Here is a 22812-nt window from a genome sequence, read left to right as displayed (position 1 = left end):
ACGCGGCTTCCTTACCCAGCGTGGACTTCAATGACATTCTGAGCTTTCATAAGTCAGCTCACTTCCACAGGCTGTGAAAATGTCTTTAGCGTTTTTAATTAGAATAGTTACAAAAGACGTTGCAAAGGTGAGCACATTAAAATTTACAATAAGTCATTTTTTGAATATTTTACCAGAAACTTTATGAGTCACGAGCTAGTTTGATAGTTAGCTTCCTTTCTGTCTGATGTACCAATCAACGTTGCTGGCCCAGTCTCAAGTATTACCTTGCTAATTCTCTCTTGCTGAATAGATATCATTGAAGCTGGATATCTACATCGCATATTCGACTTAAAGGCATTTGTTGTGACTGTGTGCTGAAGGCAGTAAGCGTGGGTTTGTATGTTACACCTTCTATCTGCCATCCTCAGGCCAGCGTCTGCCAGCATGCACAGCGGTTACACACAGGTTGTCAGCTTCTGGCAGCGGACAAAGCCCTCCTGATGAAGCTGCGGAAAAGCACCGGCTACACTTTCATTAACTGCAAGAAAGCCCTGGAGAAGTTTGAAAATGACATGGCACAGGTAAACTCTCATGGCAGTGTGGGTGTGGAGAAACAAGATATCTTTTGCTTTGGTTACTGCTAACTGTGGGACTGTGTGATCGATGTCATTTGTGTCACTTTCAGGCAGAGACCTGGCTACATGAGCAGGCCCAGAAGGAGGGCTGGAGCAAAGCAAACAAGCTGGAGGGTCGCAGAGCCAAAGAGGGTCTCATTGGCCTGTTCATAAGAGATAACGCTGCAGTCATGGTGGAGGTATGGCCAGTGTCATGGGATTAAATACCAGCATCATTATTTCACTTGACCCCTTCCCAGCTTCTTGGACACAATGGCATTCAATAATACCTGTTGTCTTTCCTCTTGTCTGTTTGATGCAGGTTAACTGTGAAACGGATTTTGTTGCCCGCAATGAGAAGTTCCAGCAGCTGGTGAAGGATGTGGCCTTTGCCACATTGGCTCACCATCAGAATAAAAGCCAAAAACTGGATGGATATGTGAAGGTAAAGCCACACACTGAGTGCGACTTCTCTGTTCACCGTGGAGCCAGAAGATGGAGAAATCCCATCATTTGATTTCATGTCATTTTTTCTAAATATGTAAATAGGCACGCAAAGTGATCCGTCTTAGTTGATGTGTGGTGATTCTCTTGTCTCGACCACGTGTTTTTATTCCAGTACAGCCACCTCAGTATCACAGGTCTTTAGATGAGAAATATTTCAACAGAAGGAAAAGCACATTGGTGCATAATATAATTAATGATGGTTGAATTCCATTTCGCTGCTTCAGTTTCAGGATCCTGGCGTTGTGCTTACTGGCTCACTGTCACAGCTGACGGAGGTCATGTTTATCTGACAGTGATCGTTTATGACACTATGTTGATGTGAAATCAGACTCCATGTTGGTTCTGCATTAACATGCCACTTTTGTTTTCAGAGCGCCCTGGCAGGTGATGAGTTAAGCAAACTGAGCGTGGCTGAAGGAGCTTCACTTGCTGACCAGGTGGCTCTCACAATAGGTCAGTAAGAGTGTTTCTTTTTTTCCTGAAGTAACACTGCTCAGTTTATCTCTGTGTTGGTTTCACATACAAGCCCCCTCCTGTTCTCCTCCTAACAGCACTTTGAGATTTTTTCCAACTGGTGTGTTCACCAGCGATGACGGCAGTGTTACACACATTTCTAAATTTAAGTTGCAGTCCACTACGTTCATTTTCATACCTGTTTTTGTTTCAAATCATAGCTTGGCAGAAGCTGCACTTCTGGTTAGGTAACACTACTGAGGAGCATGCAGAGTGTCATATTTATAGTCTTCGAGCCGGGTTTTGGGTTTTATAGGGAATACATACATTTTACATCTATTTCCTACTGTTCCAGACAAACATTGTAAAGTTAGCTGCTGATAATATCATTGAAGTCTTCAGTGGAGCACTTCAATATTTTATTAATGCCCTAGACTTAATGTAACAACCAATCACAACGAGGCACACAGTAAGAAAGCATCCTGCGTACTGTGCAGTGGAACTGGTAATTCCACACAGTGTTTATCAACTGTACGTTGACCTTAGTGATTATACTTTCATGTGCACACACACTAACTACATATTGAGACAAGCTGCTGATCTGACTGTAGACATCTAATGACTGGATTTTATTCAGTTGCATTTATTGTCTTGATTGAAAAATATTCTGAAGGATTGAGGACAACTGAACATTTATTATTAATCTTGACCATCTACAAAAGGATGCACGTTTTGCTGAAATCAGTTTATTTCACTGTTCATCCATAGAACATGATTCTTTCTCCTCAGGTCGCCTCGGTGAGAACATGTCAGTGAAGCGGGCAGTGACCGTGGGCGTCCCTGCTGAGTGGCACATCGGCTCATATGTACACGGCGGCGTGAGCGGCCAGACTGAGGTGGCCATGGGTCGGTACGGTGCCCTGGTCATATTTCAGGGCGGAAAGGAGGGAGAGCAGGAAGTTCTAGGACGCAAGCTGGGTCAACATGTAGTGGGAGAGGCCCCTATGTCCCTGGGCAACATGGACGACCTGCCTGTCGGTGAAAGTGAGACACGCCTGCTGCCTCAGACCTTCCTGGGAGACCCCAGCAGGACTGTGGCTCAGTTCCTCAGGGGTAAACAGGCTCGAGTGCTGGACTTTGTCCGATTTCAGTGTGGCGAGAACGTCGGTGAAGAAGCAAAGTGAAGGGAGAGAAATCATTTCCCTGAAAGGATTCATGCAACTACCCTTTGATTCTCGAACATTCACTCACATTGTGTCATTATTACTTTGAAAGCAGAATATGAAGGCCTATCAGCACTGGTGCCAGATGAAATTACCAATCCAACAATAAAATGTTTTTTTTTTTTTTTTCTGGAAGTCTTACTTCATGTTCATTTGTATATGCTACTCAGTATTTTGAACGATAAAATCCACATGAACATCCTCTTAATCAGATTACTCACTGGAATGTGCCATCCTTCCTTTGCAAATTTTCAGCTTTGCTCATGTTTTCCTTTCTGGATGTGTATGTACATGATAAAGAAAATGTGTAGTCAGACTTAATGTTTTCCAATCTGATATGCATGTAATGTGCATAATGCAAGGAAAAAATATTTTGAACAAAGCATAGCCATGAACCTTACCACTAGAACATGTCAAAAGCAGCTGGTGTACAAACTGACAACAAAGTGGGCTTTTAAGGGTTATATTCAACACATTACTGACTTAAACACCTATTTTTAGACTTTATCCACCTGTTTTTGAAAGAAAGTTTTGCTGTTTGTCCGAGGACTGCAGAAGAACATGTGATCAGTGCTGTTTACTCCTTGACTGAAAGGTGGTGATGAGTTCAGGGACCCAGCTGGTTCGGTGACTTCTGTATGTAGTAAATTACAAACACTGCGGTTTGAACAGTGCAATAGTACCCCAGGTAATCTGTTGAGTGTAAAGTCATCAAGGGCTGCATTTTCAGAACAATAGCTAATCAGCCTCACTGTACTCTGGAGTCATTGTATTGATTTTGTGGTATCCCTGTTGAAGATTAAATTTAAATTACCCCTGTTAAGTAACTGGCGTGATTATCACAGGGCCCACGACTGGAAATAGTCCAGAAAATGTATATATATTAGTTATTATCAGTAGAAACTTTTCTCTTATCACTACTACTATAATTATTTGTTAATTAATCATAAACACAGATGGGCTGTGGCATGTTACTCAAACGCGCCCTGCAGCTGAAGCTGCGCCTCTGCAAAAATGCGAGCAATGCGACTGTGAAATCGAGCCCTGTGATTGGCTGTTGCTAGACAAGCTGCGGTGACATCATCAGTGAGCCGAGCTAGCCGGCGTCCTGAAGGCTTAGTGAAGATAAGAGACCCTCGCCCGTCTGTCATCCCACAGCCACACAGACATGGTGAGTAAATATCGTTTCATCTATTAGAGCTGCTTTTTTTGATAGATTAGTAACAAACGGCACCGCTTAGTTTCCCATTTGAAGCATTTGAACGCATCTTAACCCAGTTAACGTGAAGCTAGCTGCGCATCTCTCCTGGCCTCCTTCACTCATTGTGGTTTTCTGAACTGAACGTTAGCGTTAATGGAGGATTCATCACACCATTAGCTGTCTGTTAACCCTCTAACATCTAACATTGTCTCTCTATTAATCCCCCTGTGCCTCTGAACATCGTCTCAACCAGTCTGACTTCACAGAGGACCAGATCATGGGTGAGTTAAATGGGATTTCCCTCTGACTTAAAGATTCAGCTTCATATCATCGTCGTAACGTCCCTGTTTGAAGTAGCTTCATGCATTCGTTACTGTGACCCTGTAGCTCCACTGTTGTCTCTGCAAACCACTGGATCCTGTCAGGTAACTCAACACTGCGATGACAGACTGAGCTTAGCACGTTTTCTAACTGTGTGAGGTTCAGTGTGTGCAGTCGGTGCCTGTTAGACAACATTATCCAAAGTCACGCCACAGAGTGCTGCACTAACCTGCACAAAAGTAAATTAGTAAAGCACGTTTCTGCACGCTGATGCTGAAATATTCACTTTGAATGTGTGACATAGTAAAGGCAGGTTTGAGTTCAGCAGAGCAGTGTGTGGATCAGGGTGTTGGCTGCGCTGAAAGGTGAGCAAAGGACCCTGAAACCGCTCCAGACTCTCAGAGCAGACAGACTGATGGAGGATACCAGCTGCCTTGTGGCGTGGTTTATGTCTCCAAAGTTTGTGAGTCGTGTTTATGAACCAGTTGTGCTGTACAGCTGAGTCTGAGCTCTTCTTCTCTGTCGCCATGTTAGAGTTCAAGGAGGCCTTCCTGTTGTTTGACCGGACGGGTGAGGGGAAGATCACCTACAGCCAGTGTGGCGATGTCATGCGGGCCCTTGGACAGAACCCTGTCAATGCTGAGGTGCTCAAGGTCCTGGGAAACCCCAAGTTAGAAGGCAAGCCCCTGATTCACCAGTCACACTGAACTAGACCAAATCAACCTACTACATTGCTGAACAGTGAGGTCGGGTGTTGTGTCTACAGTTACAGTCCCTCTGCAGTAAATGAGCATTCAGACTAAAGCTGACATCTAAAATAAGAAAATAAAGAATGAACAAGTTCACGTTTATGTTTCCATCTGTTATTAATTGCAGACATGAACCACAAGATGCTGGATTTCGAGCAGTTCTTGCCCATGCTCCAGGCCATTGCTAAGAACAAGGACCAGGGGTCCTTTGAGGATATCGTCGAGGGTCTGCGTGTCTTTGACAAGGAGGGTAACGGTACAGTGATGGGGGCTGAGCTGCGCCATGTTCTCACAACACTAGGTAAAACAAACCTCTGCAAAATGTGAAGAAGATATGTGATTGACCTTTATCCGGTAATCCTTCCTTCATTCTTCTTTCCTTTAGATTCTGATTCTTCTTTGTGTTCCAGGTGAAAAGATGACAGAGGAGGAGGTGGAGACTCTGTTAGCGGGACATGAAGACGCCAATGGCTGCATTAACTATGAAGGTAAGCTTCATAGTTGGCTTATGTCCCCTGGGCAGTGGTGGCGTTCTCTGATCTGTCCTTGTCTGACCTTTGACCTTGTTGTGTTGCATGTCTTCAGACTTCAGGCTGATGTTGTTTCTCTTCTCTCTCTCGACAGAACTCGTCCGGATGGTGATGAGCGGTTGAGGATCTCAAAGACATTTCCAGCTTTAATTTTATTGATGAAACATTTTGTATTGTTTGTCTCATCTTGCCCTTCCATCCATGTCATCCTACCTCCAACAAGTCTGAGTTTTCTTTTTCTTTGACATCTTGATTTGATTTCAAAAGTGCCTTTTCTGTCCAATGTGAAGAAACCGTTCCATCTCATTCTCCAAACAGTGTTCAGCCTCACAGGCACGATAGGCAGGAATATTTCCCTGATGATTTCACCTCTTCCATCTCTGTCAGCCAGCCCTTCAGTCTTGTTGTCAACAGCTTTTTTCATTTGGATGGATATGATAATGTGACATGTTACACTGAACACTATTGAATAAAAATCCTCGTTTACAAAGCGTCTCTCAGCCTGCGAGTCTGAATCTGAATATTAGCAAAACATCTGAAAAATATTAGATAAACAGCATTATCAGTAAAATACCTGTACAACATTAGCAAAATATCAATAAACTATTGCAGTTCTGCAGCGTTTATGAACAAATCAGAGTCCTGAATTCTTCTCTGCCTACAGGCGGTGATTAGTGGACAGATGTGGTATGATGTATCTTCAATTCTCTGTTCGTCAGCATCCTGAGGGTACATCTACAAATGAATTAAGTAGTTTATAGATAATTCATCTGTAGATTTACCCTCTGTTGTGTTTAGTTCGTATATGTGCTCCCAGTCTGTGGAGTTACTGACAAAAACCAACCATTCAACACAGTGTCTCCTGTTCACATCTTTATTTTTCCCCAACATTTTGTAATTAAAACCTGAACCTTTTCTGTTTTGCCTTTTTTTAATACAAACTGCCAGAGTAGCTGTCAGCACTAATGTGATGATTTACTGAGGGAAAAATTGATTTCTACGGTATAATAATAATCAATGCAATTGCTGCTACCTTCAGCATAGTGAAAAACATACAGAAACTGGACAGACACTTATTTCATATCACAAAATCCACACAATGTAGTAATAACACAGATAAAAGAAGTCCATTTATGCTCACCACTGTGGTGAGGTCTGCAATACTGGCTTGACGGACATTAATTGTAAAGTTTTCACCATCTGACTGGATTATATTTCATGACACTCAACGTGACGTGCCGTGTGCAGAGCGAAGCATGTTTTTTCTGGATTCTTCAGCCTTTGTGACACACAGCGAATGGCACTGAAAATAAAACTGAACGGTAATGTGGTTTACAGAGCTTAATGGCATGCGTTCACATACACACATGCTCACAGTCACATCTCGGGCAGAGCGGACAGACCGGCCCGAATCATACACAACAGTGGAGAGGGGTAAATATAGGCGGCAAAGGTCATGATATACAGTTACAATGTCGACATATCAAAGAAAGAAGATGGAAAAATGGACAGTAAAAAATATAAAAATCGATAGGATAAAAAGTGAGGATACTGTTGCAGATATTAAGGACACAATTCTCCATTGTCAGCTGTTTAAGGTGCGAACTCCCTTGTTTTTGACAGCTTCAACATTTCTTCCACGTGTAACTTGAAATGCACCGGCGAAAAAACAAGCTGCTACAAAAAAAACTCCTCTTAATTTCCCAAGCAACTGCAATAAAACTCACTGAATAAATGTGAGATAAACATGATTATAAAAAACATTTTGGTTTAGCAATGAACACAAAGTCAAATAATGGATAAAGACATATGTGGTCGCTGGTGGAATTCTCATTCCCAGACCATCTTTTTCAGTCATTCCTTTCGCACAAAACTACATTCCTCACAAAAAAACTACGACCTGGATGCTTCACCCAGATTTGCAAAAGCTCCTCACTGACACGTTTTTTTTTTCTCCAATGCTGTTGAAAGGAGGGATATTATTAAGATGTAAAGAGAAGTCTTTTCAGGATGATGATCTCATGCTGTCAGTACTTTCAAATATTATCATTACAGGGCAACAAAAGGTTTGTTTGTAACAGAAAATCCAGTTTACAGTACATTTTCTCAAACTGCATCCGAACCAACTTCATGTAATTTCCATCTGGCTTCCGATTTGACCCTTTTCATTCATTACAGACAACTGATTTTAGACATGTGACCTTCAGGTCCAACCCTGTAGAGTGACCGTTTGTCCATGTAACACAGATAAAAATAGAGAGGAAATATTCCCAATCAAGTCTCCAAAAACCTTCAGTATGAAAAAGTATTTAAGACAACAAAAGGACGACATAAGTGCTAAAGTTCAATTTCAAGGATGCTTCAAGTGTTTGAATGAGACCTCGGGAAACATGATAAAAGTGCATTTTTTTCTTACATATACTGTATTTTAGTAAGTACCTGTGGGGGGGGGGGGGGTTACTCTCAAAGAGATTATGAAGCATAACACTTCACAAGCTGTGACAAACTGTTGCAGAACAGAAACGCAATAATTTCCATAACACTGAAAACACAAGATGAGTCTTTTCTCCTCTTCTCCTTGAGTGTCAGCATGTTGGTAAGACCCTCTTAGTTTGATCAGATCTCTGGTGTTAAACATCTAAAGCGAGCCGCTGCTGTCCAGGCGACCGCACGGCAGAGCAGCTCCGGTCGGAAAGTACACTTTCTTCATAGGCAGATTCAATTTGAAAGGGACTTCTTTTGAGTCAAAGCGGAGGTTTGATTTAGATGCTATCTTTTTTTTTTCTCCCTCACATCAATTGTCCTGTTGGAAAAAAACAAACACAAACAAACAAACAAAAAAAAGCTGAACGTGTAAAATGTGTTCTGTTCCTTCGGTTTATGACTTCTTCATTTCAGATGATACAGGCAGGATTCAAAGTGGTCAGAGTCATTCGGATTCTCTGGCAATTTCTTTCTTCTCACTGTGGCGGCGGGACGGGAGCCGTGGGGTGGAGCGTTTCCCCGGGAAGAGGGGCGGTGGGCTCTGTGAGCAGTGAAACGGGGGGGGGGAGGAGGGAAATGTTGAAGATTTGAACAACATGGAAGCTGTTTGCTTTTAGAATATAAAATGTTCTTCTTGTTTTAGCCTCAGTAGGAAACAAAGGAGGAACACAAAGCATAACTTCAAACTCACCATGGAGGACAGGAGTAGTGCTGGAGCTGGAGCTGGAGTGGGCAGCTGGGGCCTGGCCTGGGGGGCAGGGGGGCGAGGTGTGAGCACTCTGAGGCGGTTGGGACTCAGGGGCCGGGGCAGAAGTGGCTGGCGGTGCTGGGCTGGGGGCCGGCTGCGGCGCTGGTGTGCTGGGAGCTGGCTGAGTTACGGTGGAGCCCTGGGGTGGCGGGCCTGAGGCCGCCTGGTTGGAGTGAGGGGCCCCGGCCTGGCTGTGCTGCTGGTGCTGAATCTGCTGGAAGTGCTGCTGGCGGGCCCTCATCTCAGCGTACTTCAGCTGCTCCATGTGGAAGGACTGACGGTCAGCCAGCAGCTGCTGACGCTGGTACTCCAACTACACACACAAGAGACAAAAAAAACGTTACAGGCTTTGTAACAATGACTGCCGTCTTTTGATACTACATATCCCAGAATCCCTCACTCACAGCCTCCCGCTCTCTGTCCATGATGGTCTCTAGTTCTTCAAAGTGTCGCAGTTTAATCTCCAGCTTCTTCATCTGGGTCTCCACCAGCAGAGCCACCAGAGATTTGATCTTCCTCTCCTCCACTGCGGCCAGGTGCTGCGAGGAACGAGAAGCAGAAACTTTAGATGAGAAAAAAAAGTGCTGAAGGATACAGAAGCTGAGGTCAGGTGATAATTAACTTCACCTTGGCTTTGACAGCAGCAGCAGCGAGTGCAGACGCAGCAGCGGTGGCCAGGTTCCCCTCGCCCACGTCACGCTCCACCTTAGCTTTCCTCTCTCCTTCAGCCTCTGCTTCTCTCTGTGCCTCCTCTGCGCCCTCCTTTCCATCCTTCTCTTTCTCGCCATCGCCTGAAAGAAAAAAACGTTTCTTTGGTTTTTCCACCTTTGACAAGTTTGCTGTGTTTCCCGTATCTGATCGAGATGCGTTTTCATACCCATCTCTGACTCTGTTTTGTCCGCCTCCCTCTCTCCTTCCTGTTCTCTTCCTCTCTCTTCTTCCTTCTTGCCATTCTCCGCCTGCTTCTCCTCTTCCTCAATAGCTCCATCTTTGCTGTCCTGCTTGGGAAAGTAAACACAGCACGATGAGCTTCACAGCCGTCCCTCAGCAGAACTCACACATAAAGTAACGTGATGTTATATTAGGACTGTGCCTCATACCTTGGCCTCTCTCTTCTCTTCATTTGATTGGCTGTCACTCTTACTCTCATCGCTGCTTTCATCTACAGAGAAGTCAGAACCTGTTATTTGATTTTCTGCATCATCATCGAGGCGCCAACCTCTTTAGACTCTGGGCTGTATGTGCATCCATCCTACCAGGTCTGTCTCCCTCCTCCAGGCCCGTGCCCGCGATGCCGCTCCCCTCCAGGCCATACAGTGGGTCCTGCCTGCCACTGATCCTCGCTGCCTCCTCCACCCGCCGCACATGAGCCTCAACCAGCGCTGCAGGAACCTCCTCCTTCATACGAGAAAACTCCTCTGAGAAGGAGAGAGAGTGACGGATCAAGGTTATCAGTGTAATATTAATTTTTTGAGCCGTCTATAATGACCTGAAAGGTTTAAGTCTTTCACCAGCAGTAGCAGTAATTAACACTGAGGTTGTTTTTCAGTGGATTCTAAATAAGCTTCTTCTCACCCAGAGCAGATTTGGCTGCGGCCGAGGCCACGCGTGGGTCTACGACAGAGGCGAGGAAGGCCACCGTGCTCATGACGGGGTTTCCTGCTTGGCTGAAAGGTATCGGCTGGTAGGCCAGTGGTCCCAGGGACGAGGAGTTGTCCTCCAAGTAAGGGTCTTCGATGGGCAGCCGCAGGAAGTGCAGGATGCACTCATCCTGCGTACGGCTGCCCACGTGTTCTGAAACCTTGTTCCAGTCGTCCTTGTACATCTCCAAGCCCTGAGGGAAGAGAGGGAGACGTTTAGTTCTGCATTTCAAGTTTAGTGATTCTTCACCAAAGGAATTATCAGCATCATCACACAATTGATCTTAAGGACAATTCATACCTCAAGTAGAAGTAGCGTTTCTTGCTCTGTCCAATCCCTCATCGAACTCGCCGTGCTCTTGCTCTGTGCGCAAATACCACCCCCACTTTAGTAATATGGTATGTCACTCCAAATCTCAGCATAGCAATCGTTCTGTCATGCATCTTGTCACACCTGTACCTTCGTGGAGCCGGTCTTCTTGTTGTACATGTCGGTCCGCAGCCCAAAGTTTTGCAGATCTGCTGGTTTGTCCTTCACTTTATCTGGGAAGGACATCATCTGCTGCGTAGCAGGCGTCTGTGAGTCACAACGACAGAGGGGCAAATGTAAAACAACACAGAGCACGTGTGCATGTGTCCGTTTGTCTGTGTGTGTTTGTGCGTATGTGGACCTGGGACGTCTTGGGCTGCAGGGGCACCAGGCTGGACGGAGTGTCTGCCAGGACGTGGAAGTGAGAGGTGGGCGGAGGACCCATGGGTGTGGGCCGGCTCTCAGAGTCCACCTGGTAGTTGATCAGACCCCACTGTTCCAGGAAGGCGTGGACTCTGCAGCAGAAAAACAGACTTCAGCTCACTGACGGCGGTTTGTAGAGACAGACAGTTAAAACTCATTTGGCCTCCGCCTACCTCATGATCGCACACACGTCTCCTGCCAGGTTCCTGCGGCAGGCGGTGGAGGTCAGGTACTCCTGAGGGTTCAGTCGGTAGGTGTCAATCATGAAGTTCCTGTAGGCCAGGTAGCTGAAAGAAGGAGGTGTAGAGACTGACTGCTGTAGCTTATTTGATTGCTGTTTAAATGTGTGTATTATAGTCTGGTAATACATCTGATATTGTGTTGTGTACTGATGAAATACTTACATCTCAGGGGTTTTGGATTTGTTCTTCCCGTTGAAGAACTCTGGCAGGGCTCTGCGCTCAATGGCATGAACACTGGAGCAAAACAATTATGACATTATGAGGAATCAGAGTTACATGTTCACGAGCACTGAGACTGTCCAGGTTTCTAACCAACATGCACACTGACACCTCTGAAATCACCTGTTGTAGTCGAACCAGGCGGCGTAGCTCGGTATGATAATGTGATGAGTTTGCTCAGTCACGTTGTCCTCATGAAGGTCCGAGCCTTTCACCGGTTCACCCTTCACACTCGGGGAGCCTTCCTCCTCCTCCTGTTTCAGCACAAACACGCACTCAAGATGAAATTGCGGTTGACTGTCCTCAATTTAACATTTGCTTGCACTCTTACACACTGCCCTACCTTGCCTGTGGTTTCCATGGACTCATCCTCTTGCTCGTCTGGTCAAATCACAAAAGAATGAGTAAGTGAAGAAAAGGCTGAATGCAAAATAAACAGATGAGACTCTGACAGAAACTCTCTGCTCACCCATATCTGTTCCTCCTTTGACTGGAGTTGAGTCCGAGTCCTTCTTGGTGTTATCTGCAAAATGAAAATATAATGTCAACAGCTATTTTGAAGTGTAAAAGGACGATTCACTGAGGTGAATGTTATCGGTAAAGTTGGAGCTGGTGGTTTGGTCACTGATAAAATATGCTGATATATTTTGAACACATGTGGATTTTATGTACTTGTCTTAGCTGGATTTCCCTCCTCAGATGCTGGAACAGGTGACGCTTCATCCAAATCCTTACTGAGATCCTCCTGCTCTTCCTCCCTCTGTCCGCGCTTAGACTTAGTGTACGGGGTCGTTGGCCTGTCCACACACACACACACACACACCCACACACACACACACACACACACAAATTATTAAACTCTATATTTCACCTGAAGCAACACATCACTCTTTAACAGCTGATGAGCTGCATCAAGACGTGCGGTCACGGACCCCTTTTTGGTGTTCTTCTTCTTGCTCTCCTGAGGCGGAGGGGTGGGGGAGGGTGACGGCGAGCGCTTCCTCTTCTTGGCACTGCCGGGCTTCTTGTCCCTTCGCTCGTCAGGTGTAGTCACCTCATCCGTCAGGGTCTTGGCTGAGATCCTCTTCCTCTTAGGGCAACCCTCACCCACTTCGTAGTCCTCCTCGTTCATCCACTCGTTATACTGGTCCAGGTCTAAAATCCACTTGGCGTGGACCTGCAGACAAAGATATTAGATTATATAAAGTATTTTAATATTTTCAGCACACTTTCTGGATCCTCTGTTGGTTTTGTGGCTGAAACCTCTTTGTATTTAGTCATTAATGGCTGGATTAAAAATAAAGGAAATCTATCAATGTTCAATGTTTAATTTATTGATCTATCTATAAACAATTCTGAGGACTTAATGTCAGATGTGAGATGCCACATGAACAGATATGTCATCAAAAAGTTATTTTTAGTTTGGAACAAGAGCACTGAAGGAGCCGTCACTGAATGAGGACGAATTAACATTTAATTATGTCACTTTGAAGTTGTGTTCTGACATTTCTGCTGTGAGTAAACAGAGTGACAGGATTCTTGACGACCTACCAACCCAGCATGCTGTTTACTGTGTGAACGCAGCTCGAAATGTTTGAATGCTTCACTGCTCTTACTATCATGTCCTAGTGAGCGCTGCCTGCCTTGAGCGAGCGATGCTCTGAATGCACATTAAGAGCTTCTGACACTGCTTTGAGTTTATGGTTCAGCCAAGTGCCACAGTAAGCTCTGTTGCTCCAAGTGCCAATTTGCCACAGCACTTCATTCCTGAATGTTTTGCAGGGGAAAATATGACGAGTGAAGTTGCCAAACTAGGCAGCTGTGAAAGGTTTGTATAATAAAGAAAAGGCTGAGACACACAAAACTAACTTCCATCGTTATAGATTCATGTTGCACAGAAAAGCACAACACCTTTATTTTAAATTGTTTTCATTGTTTGTCATTTTCCAAAAATCATGCACATAACATGATCTGTAAATTTCCATCTGATGTAACGGCGCATTATGCACCCATTAAAAACAACACATTTGACTTGAGTGTGTCACTTAAGTGTCATTTAGGCTCAATAAAGTGCAAGAACAAGAAGATACTGCCCATATATTCATATGATGTAGCTGAACAGTGAAAAAGATGCTCAGCTAAACTTACGGTATGTAAGCAGAATATTAAAGAGGACACTGAAATGTATTTAAGAGAGAAGAAAGAACACAGATTTAAAAGACTGGCAATAGATGACAGCAGCGTGCCCCCCCCCCCATTCACTGTGCCCCCTCACTTCAATAAAAGCACATCAATGTTTTCTCTGTCATCAGTGAGGATACAGACCTTTCATAGAGGAGACGAGTGAAGCCTAAACACAGATCTCTCTGTCTGTTTGTCACTGTTGTGTATTTCTGCAGTGCATTTCACACACTTCACTGACAAACATCAGAACTGTAGAGTTACATCAGGCCTCAGGATCAAACAGTTTCACGCTCTCTCTCTCTCTCTCTCTCGCTCTACTGCGAGTCTGCATCACACTTCTTGTTATCAAATGGGGTGTTTTATAATTCCTGGTTTAAGAGGCGCTGCAGCCCACTTTCTGGATCTTTGGTTTTGAATAAAACATTTTGGTCAATTTAATTTTTTTTGTTTGTGTCCTTGCATTTACACCTCAGTGATTTCTACATGTGTTTTTAGTCAGAATATTAGGAAAGAGTCTCCTGGGGAGCAGACCACCAAATGGCCTCCCTTTCACTGTGCAGGACTATGTTACCAGAAATTTGGCGATTCCCTGCAAAAAAGCCTCATGCCCCCCCTTGAAAATTTATTCTAGCACACTGGACAACAGAAAAACAGAGAGATGAGAAACAACAAGCAACAGTGAAGATGAGAAAAAACAAGGGGTGAAATACCTTCCTGGGCTTTTCTGGACTGGGAGGATCCTCCACAGCAGCCTCTACCTCACTGGCTGGGATCCAGGTGTCATAACTAAATGATGAGAGGAGCAGGTCAAAGGTCACAGGAGGGGAAAGATGACAAGTTTGGGCTACCTCAGGTACACCAATGTGTAATTTAAGCTTGTAGGGTGCAAGGAAGTAAGACGCTTCAAGAGAATAAGAATGCAGCAGATCTGCTCTACAGTGTGAGAACTGTGTTCTACTTCCACAGCAAGACGAGGCAACAGTTGTCAGCTCAGTGTAAAACGTTGAATGGTTCTCGTATCTGTGTAAACTCAGCACCAACCTGTCGGGAAAGTATCCCCAGTGGAGCAGCACTTGCTTATCTCTCTTCATCACAGGACGCACCCACTCCTCTGGACCAAAAACAGAAGAGTAAGTCAGCACAAAGCGAGTCAGTGCAGCAGAATTCACAGAAAAAACAACAGGCTGTGCTTAAACACAACATCTGAAGCCTCACCTTCCTCCAGGCTGGTGGGAATAGGAACGACAACATGGGAGCTGGAGGCCTTGTCCTCAGTCACTGAGCCCTGCAACAGATGAAAGTCTGATTGATACATGATCTGAAAAAGAAAACTGTGCATCTTTGGTTCACATGCAGGCAAGTTTTCAACCTGTAAAACAGAGACTTTTAAAAAAAGAAAAAACACACCTGATGTCTTTTGATGATGTCTTTCAGTTTCCCAAGCAGTTTGGGCTCTATGTCCGGACTCAGGTAGATGACAGGTCTTGTCAGGCAGTTGTTCTGAAATGAAGAAATGCAGCAAATGTGTCAACGAGTGAAATTAAGACGCTCACAAGCAGATGGTCAAACAGGCAAGAAAGTATAGATAAATCTGCATCTTTATTTCATACAGTCTCCATTAAATAAAAACTGTGTCAAAATAAAAACTGTGCTGTCGAGCTCTTCAGATTAGGAGAGCTGGATGATCTCGTAGTGTAACTGCAGGATTGATTAAACAGGATTACTGGTCAAGTCACATGACTGGTTGGCCTTCATTATTTCTGTCTGTAAATCTTGCACAGCCTGATTCTCAAACACACACACACACACACACACACACACACACACAAATATGAAACAGAGCATCTTCATCAAATGACTCCTCACAGCTGATCTGTTAAAAACTTTAATTGGAGCAAAATTATGGGAATGTTGTGAAAGTGTGTAGAGTTAAAGAAGCTTTTTACAAAACAAAAATAACATATTACAGCTGCACTTTGACTGTGCAGGTAATGTGAGTTACAGACACACAACACTCACCTGCACTAAGGACTTCTCAATCGTCATGAACATCTCCACATTTCGGTCCATCCTCGACGGATTCTGGAAGTCAAACCTGCGCCTACCAGGAAATTAGACTGGAGTTACACATGAAACAGCAACATAGCCAAAATACAACTGAGCACTGTAAATTTCAATATCATCATTTCGATAAGTTCAACCAGGTAGAAAGAAAGCCTTACCATCCTTGGTCACTCTTGAACTTGTAGGCAGCAGCCAGGATGTGGCAGAGAGCCCCTCCTGACTTGAAGTCCAGAAAACACTTCATCTGCAGACACAGGACATAACAGTGTCAGGGTGCCTTAGTGGGGTAAAGTCATGTGTATGTGTGTGTGAATGACAGATATCTGGGAGACATACTGGCAGCTTGGTGAGCGGAGGGTTGCTGACATGTCGACCGAACACCTCCTCCTGGAACTGGAGCAGCTGGACCACCAGGCTGGACAGAGACTTGTTGGTGGGGGGCTCAGCCTGGATGTACTGAGAGGACAACAGCGCAGAGGGGATTAGAACTGAGCCGCAAAGACTCGTAAAATGAAACTACAGTGTGCTGATACGTGCTTTGTGTGGTCAAACACTGAAGTTTGCATTGCTATCTGCTTTATTACTCAGGGTAAGTTAACTATTGTGCTTTGTAATATCTGATATGGGGATTAAATGTCGGTCGTGCTTTCATCATTTTTGTGGGAGTAATGGAATAATCTAGTTATTTCGTTCAATCGGTGTGTCTAAACGCCAGCACACCGCTCAGACTTCCTCCAGGCGGGCCATGGCTTCAGTCAGCGCGGCGCGCCACAGAGCCAACATCTGGATCTGAGCTGCATTACCGTTAGCCGATTAGCTAACTAGCTAGCTAGCTGGCTGGCCGGCTAAAGTCACCCCTTTTGCAAAAACCCACCCCCGCAGGTCTGATTGTGTGCTGCTTTTGGATCGGTTTAGCCATAATAACGTCTAGGGATGCCACCATTCGTGGCTGCATCTGATGCAGCTGTCGGCTCAGCATCCTTTTGTATCCCGGCTCGAGTGAATCAAACAGCTGGACGTTCAGCAGCACCCTCCCTCCTCTCTTTGTCACTGCCCCTGCCCAATAGGTAAGTGCCCACATTTTAAGGTGAAAAATGTAAGCTTAGTGTGTATGGTTACAAAACATGCGGTCGGTACCTTTTTGTAATTCTTTCCCAGCCAAACGCGGACATTATCAAACTGAGAGACGGTATCAGACGCTTCGAAATATTTTACATTCGGGCCGCCGTCTTTCTTCCGTACCGCCATCTTTGCCTGCAGACAACTAGTCGACGTCGTCTGCCGCCCAGCGGCCAAAGTCTGGTACTGCAACTGCCAGACAACAACACATGGGCTGTAATAACAACCAGCGTACAGCAGGGGGCGCAGCTGTGTAGGGAATGATTTTCACAACGTTTCTTTAAAGTGTGAGAGATTTGAAAAGCCGCTCCAGGGCTGGAAGAGGACTACGTATTTGAAAGCAAAGCCGACAATATCTCATTGTAAAAACACTTTAAGTAAAAGAGTAGACGTGCCAGCAACAAAATGTACATTAAGTATCAAGACTAAGTCGCCCAGGCCTCATGCAGACTGGCTCTGGACAAAGTCATGTTATTATATTATTGGATCATTATTAGGTAGTATGAGGTGGGCCTGATATTAGCTGTTTTATGAACTGCTGGGCAGTACAACAAAACATCCCGTTTGATACAAAGGATTAGGTACTCTGTAAAATCTGAATTCAAAAGGCAATTAGTAACTATAGCTGTCAGATAAATTTAGTAAAAAGTAGGCCAGCACAGCCAAGTGCAAATACTTGAAAGCTGCACTTAAGTACCCTCCTTTAGAAAGTGTACTTACTTTCCACCATCAGCAAACACATTCTGTCTAATTATAAATCTAAAAACATGACAGTGCAGTAGGGGCAGAGAAGGTACATGGTGGTGATTGCACGAAAGGCAAGGGCTCAAACTAAATCTATTTCAGGCAGCTATAGCTCCAGCTCCTGGTTGTCATTATTAATTAACACTACTAACATTTTTTTAAGTACCTTGGTAACCTGTTCTTGACTCCAGATCCCACCAGAGGATAAAAATCAAATGATGAGTTATATGTCCATAAAAAATAATAACAATAAAAAAAAGCATTCTTGCATATAATCATTACACATTTAACCAGCTGTTATATTCATTGGGAGAGAGGAATTGGGTGAGGGGTGTTTTGTGCACAGTCCTTTTCACTGCCGTGTGCACTTACAGAGGACAAGAGACAATATATTACAATGTTTTCCAAGACACTTGGTTCAGTGTTCATTCGATCTTGTTTTGTCTGGTAAGACAGACTGGATGGTTTACTCACGTACTGCACTACAGCATATGTTCTGTGCCAAACAAACATTATATCAGATCACTCCAGTAGGACAATCCTCATAATACAAAGGTATTTTGACAGAGATGTGCAGCAGTACACAGGATTTGTGGTCTACAGTTTGGTTAGCAGCTGGTCAGATCTGTCATTGTCTTTTACACCCTTGAAAACAGAAGCCATTTTCAGAATCAGCGGGGAGTTTGATGCACCACAAAGAGCTGCCGGTGCATACTGTAAGTGGCAAATTGCAAGAGAAGTGTGTCTATTTGAAAATTAAGTATGACGCAACCATCTCAGTGCATTTCAGTCTGTCACTTCCTGCTTCCTCACTGGGTGTGATTTAGAGGTTGATTAATTGCAACTGCCTTGAATAGACGACATGAGGAGGCTAATTTTAAACCAAAAACAAAGCGCTTACTTGTAAATCTTGAAAAAGAGAGAAAAAAAACCAACTTAATTTCATTTTTTAATTGGCAGTCAATTACATCCGTAGCCATTAACTGACCTCCTGCAGCAGCACCTGAGTAACTGTGCTGATGAGACACTTGAGAAAGAAAGCTGGCACAAACATGAACAAGTTTAAAGTAGCAGTCAGTGCACATATTGTATTTACTAAACATGTGGTTTTAATCATTTATTGGACAGTCATTCATGTGAATCTGGTATGTACTGTCCATAAGGCCCACTATAAATTCATTTTGCAGCTGAGCTAAGAAGGTGCTCTCTTTCAAACATTTCAAGTTGATTTCACAATTTCCACAGTATTATTCTGTAATGTCCTGTAAGTGCTGCTTATTGTATGATAGAGTGGGTGACGGTATGACAGCAGGAGGACGGTGAAAGTTATTAATCTCAACTTAAACTCTGGTCTAAAGTGTCATTTGTTGTGTATTTCTGGCTAAATTAAATGAATTTTCCTTCTTCAGCCCAGTGATAAATACAGGCAGCGTGTGAGGAAAAAAAGCTTTTACTGGCCTGTTATTTATAAGGATTTTATGTTTGTTTGTTTTTTTAGGGTAGTAATGATCACTGTATGTGCATGTCACTGTTTAAGGTATTGGCTCTTAACATGGCAACCTGAACCTCAATCTCCTACTGAAACATATATAAATAATTCTCTCTGACTTGTATCTCTTTTTTAGGGGGTTATATCTCTATAATATTTTCATACTGTTTTAAAAATGTTGCACTTGTACATGTTTTTGTCATATATATTTGACATATATCTACTCAATGGGGCTGTGATGTTTTATAATATGCACTGAATGATTCTTCTTTGTTTGGGAATATTCAGATTATATATATATATATACTGTATATATAGTCATTAGTGACCATTAGTGACAGCATCACAGATTTAATACTATAGTAATATTTCCAAACAAAGAAGAAGAAGAAGAAGCATTCAGACATCACAGCATAAATCATATTCAATATAATGGCTATAAGGACAAAAGAAAGTTTTTGTCATTCAAACTCACACAATGAGCTGTTCCAGAAGAGAGACTTTAAATAAGCACAGACTTTTGTATGAAAGTCATAAAAACAGGACATTCAGCAGACAGGAGAGAACCGAAATAACAGAGAAAAATATAAACCGTCAGACTGTTTTCATGTCTCTGACCTTTTTACTGGTTCAGTCAAAGGCTCAAATTAACCTTCATTAGCAGAGAATAGGTGCATGTGTGTCTGTCTCTGTGTGTGCGTGTGTGTGTGTCTGTGAATTTTATATGACCCAGGCTAATTTGTGAAAGTCCAGAGACAACATTGAAGGGAGTAGTGCTCCTTGAACTAGTATTCCTCAGACTGTCTGCATGTTTGTATTTGCTCATGTGCGTGTGTGTGCATATCTGTGCAGTGGTGTGTGTGTGTGTGTGTGTGTGTGTGTGTGTGTGTGTGTGTGTGTGTGTGTGTGTGTGGTGCACCCGTCTGTGCTGAAGGAGAGAGAGTGAAGCCTATTGATTATTTTAATCCTCCTATTTGTGAGTCTGTGATCCTCTCGGCTCAGCCTTCCACAGGGGGATTGCTAATGGGGCTGAACGCTTCCCTCCTCAGCCGCTCTCTCCCTGTCCAATTAACTTAACGCTGGAATCTGCCAGTGGGGAGCAGTGGGACTCAGAGGTGGGGGGGACACTGCTGAGATACAACCCCACCAACATCCCCAAGTCCAACATCTCCCAAACCTCTCGTATGCACCACATTCAGCACTCCTCCTCCAGAATAGTATTACTCTCACCTTTAATTAAAGATCCATCTTCTTGTTTTATTCTGCCGAGGTGAGAACTCGCTTCAGCCCGTGTTTCATTTTCACACGGTGGCTTTGCAGAGCGTAGGTAGAGGCAGCAGCCGCTGCAGAGACAAGGCTTATAATGGGAATGCTACCTTCAAACAGGTTGCTGCAGCTGCAGATCTGTCTGATCTCAGACATTTCAGTTAGTTTTTGGCCAATTAGTATTTATGTTCAACCCTCTCCTGAACAATTTAACTTTTAATTATGGACTTCTTAATATAGGACTGACTTTATTTTAAAAAAAAAACTGACAATGAGCCTGAAACAGAGGGATGTTTCAGTGTCCACAGAGTCTTAACGCATTCTTCCATGCAGCCTACAATGATACATAGGCTCCACATCACTAGAGCTAGCAACATCAGGCTAATCCAAACATACCCATCAATATGTGTCAGAAAGGTGAGGCCGCCCTCTCCTATACCAACGGTGTGTGTTACTTGCTGAGCTTTTGGTGTAAGATACATCATTTGCCAGTTTTTTGTAAATTATTGCCTCGTTACAGCAGAAAATGTCTGTTAACAAAAAATTAAACAAGCACCAAGGGTGTAATGCAAACCTACTACCTGTGTTTGTTTATTCCACATATACTTAAATCTATAATTAGATTTTCAGTCTGTTTTCTGTGTTCAGTTGTTTGTTCCTGCCATTTATGCTCCAAATATGTTTGAATAAGTCCATCTGTCCACAAAATAACATTTATTACATACTATTTTAACCACGTACCAAAAATAATCAAATGGTTTGTAGCTGTCTGAACCCCATTAAACAAACAGAAACAAGCCAGTGAAAAAGTTGGTCTGTATAAAAACACCAATGGTCCAAATGGAAATGATTAAAGAAACTGAAGGATTTAAAGGGACAAAATCCAAAATACATTTTTCCTCCTACCTGCAGTGCCATTTCTCCATTTAGACTGTTTTGGTGTGAGTTCTCCTGAATGTAATGGAACTAGATGGCAGTCGATTTTGCTCAGACTGACAAAAAATACATTTAAAAAACTCAACAGTAATGTCTTTTTGCAGAAATAATGGCCTGCTTACTCGGGATAGTTCACAGACGTTGTTGTTCATATAGGAACTGTATTCTTTGTACCAAACTACAACCACCAACCATGTTACTGCGCAGAAGCACGTCCATGAGCTCCTCAAGCTCGTGACAGTGCGGCGTATAAAATGGCTCTTCCACCGCTGAGCTGCAGTGTTAGCTCACAGTATCAGTTAGCTATAACTAAGCTCCCCAAGCCCGCTACATCAGACAAGGCGTAGAGGAGTAGATGCACTGAGGCAGTTGGCAATATTGTATGATTTTTCTTGAAAAACTGTAGTCTGCGCCTGTCTATATAAGGCCATAGGCCAAGGTGAATGTGAAGTTGGCCTTAAATGTCAGTATCGATAAAAATGGGCTTTAATACCTCATTGACCCATATTGCATAATGTAAAATAAAAGATTGTGCATGCAATGGGAGGAGCTCCAGATGGAAATCAAGTTGAAGTGTATGAAAAAAAATCTTTCTGAGAGGCTCTCTTGGCTATTTTGCATTCATTTTGAGATGGTCCCTAATGGCAGGTTGTCAGTCGAGTCACGCAGCTTCAATATTGGATCATGAGGTAAAATCATTGAATATTACTGCAGTAACTCGGACACTCTTCAGACCTGTTCACAGAGTGTTATCTGTTATCTGACTACTTACTCATCTTCATTTACATCCCCAAGAGGCACCATCTTTTAAAATACGGCTCTCAGACATAATCAATACCTCTGTGGTTGAACAAATCAAATGTTTGGGCGCCAAATATGGATCCATATGGAAAAAGATTAAAAAACCCCCCAAAAAACTACAGTTGGAAACTACATAAGTAGGTATCATTTGCCAGAATAAGAGTGTATAATTGTCACTGACAATGCATGATTTATAATCCCTGCATCAGCACCCAGTCATACTCTGGGCTATAATGCACTGTAAGCGTTTCAATTTGCTATTTTACTTTAACTTGATATCAGCTTGACATAATAACAAAGTGTTTTTCCAAGATGGCCTTGAAACGCTGGATTAAATGTTCAATCTGTCTTGACTGTGTGTTAAAAGTGCTGTTTTGTTTCCTATCTGTCAAACTAATCTATCAATATGTCATGTATACATCCTCCAGGATTGAGAGGGGAACTGTTTGTATGCTCTCTTCGTTTCTTTCTTTTCTTTTTCCTTTTACCCCCTTTTTTGCTCATTGTGTGTCATATGCTCAGATGGCAGAGTGCAGTTGTAAAGATAATAAAGGAAAAATAAT

General features: G+C 43.4%; 3 protein-coding genes across 3 annotated transcripts; 2 read left to right on the top strand and 1 right to left on the bottom strand.

The window, feature by feature from the left end:
- Positions 1-17: 17 nt before the first annotated feature.
- tsfm (Ts translation elongation factor, mitochondrial) lies at positions 18-3600 on the top strand. Its single transcript, XM_076747825.1, has 6 exons — positions 18-127; positions 411-563; positions 668-796; positions 919-1041; positions 1475-1556; positions 2346-3600. Exons 1-6 carry the CDS (start codon positions 80-82, stop codon positions 2738-2740), a joined length of 930 nt encoding a protein of 309 aa, XP_076603940.1. The 5' UTR covers positions 18-79; the 3' UTR covers positions 2741-3600.
- Positions 3601-3835: 235 nt separating this feature from the next.
- myl6 (myosin, light chain 6, alkali, smooth muscle and non-muscle) lies at positions 3836-6075 on the top strand. The gene is made up of 6 exons (XM_076757163.1): positions 3836-3950; positions 4234-4261; positions 4836-4979; positions 5178-5351; positions 5461-5538; positions 5675-6075. Exons 1-6 carry the CDS (start codon positions 3948-3950, stop codon positions 5701-5703), a joined length of 456 nt encoding a protein of 151 aa, XP_076613278.1. The 5' UTR covers positions 3836-3947; the 3' UTR covers positions 5704-6075.
- A 365-nt stretch (positions 6076-6440) lies between these two features.
- On the bottom strand, positions 6441-17161 carry smarcc2 (SWI/SNF related BAF chromatin remodeling complex subunit C2). The gene is given in 26 exon segments (XM_076757162.1): positions 6441-8605; positions 8756-9125; positions 9217-9351; positions 9440-9603; positions 9690-9810; positions 9913-9974; positions 10069-10230; positions 10388-10646; positions 10754-10816; positions 10913-11072; positions 11074-11277; positions 11359-11472; positions 11590-11661; positions 11770-11900; positions 11990-12027; positions 12116-12169; positions 12319-12443; positions 12579-12823; positions 14541-14616; positions 14872-14941; positions 15046-15115; positions 15238-15330; positions 15850-15931; positions 16053-16138; positions 16231-16350; positions 17032-17161. Coding segments are annotated over 26 exon segments (3252 nt in total). The 5' UTR covers positions 17143-17161; the 3' UTR covers positions 6441-8540.
- Between the last annotated feature and the right edge of the window lie 5651 nt (positions 17162-22812).

This window comes from Chaetodon auriga, chromosome 2, assembly GCF_051107435.1.
Source record: "Chaetodon auriga isolate fChaAug3 chromosome 2, fChaAug3.hap1, whole genome shotgun sequence".
Taxonomy (NCBI): domain Eukaryota; kingdom Metazoa; phylum Chordata; class Actinopteri; order Chaetodontiformes; family Chaetodontidae; genus Chaetodon; species Chaetodon auriga.
This window is presented reverse-complemented; position numbering and strand designations above follow the sequence as displayed.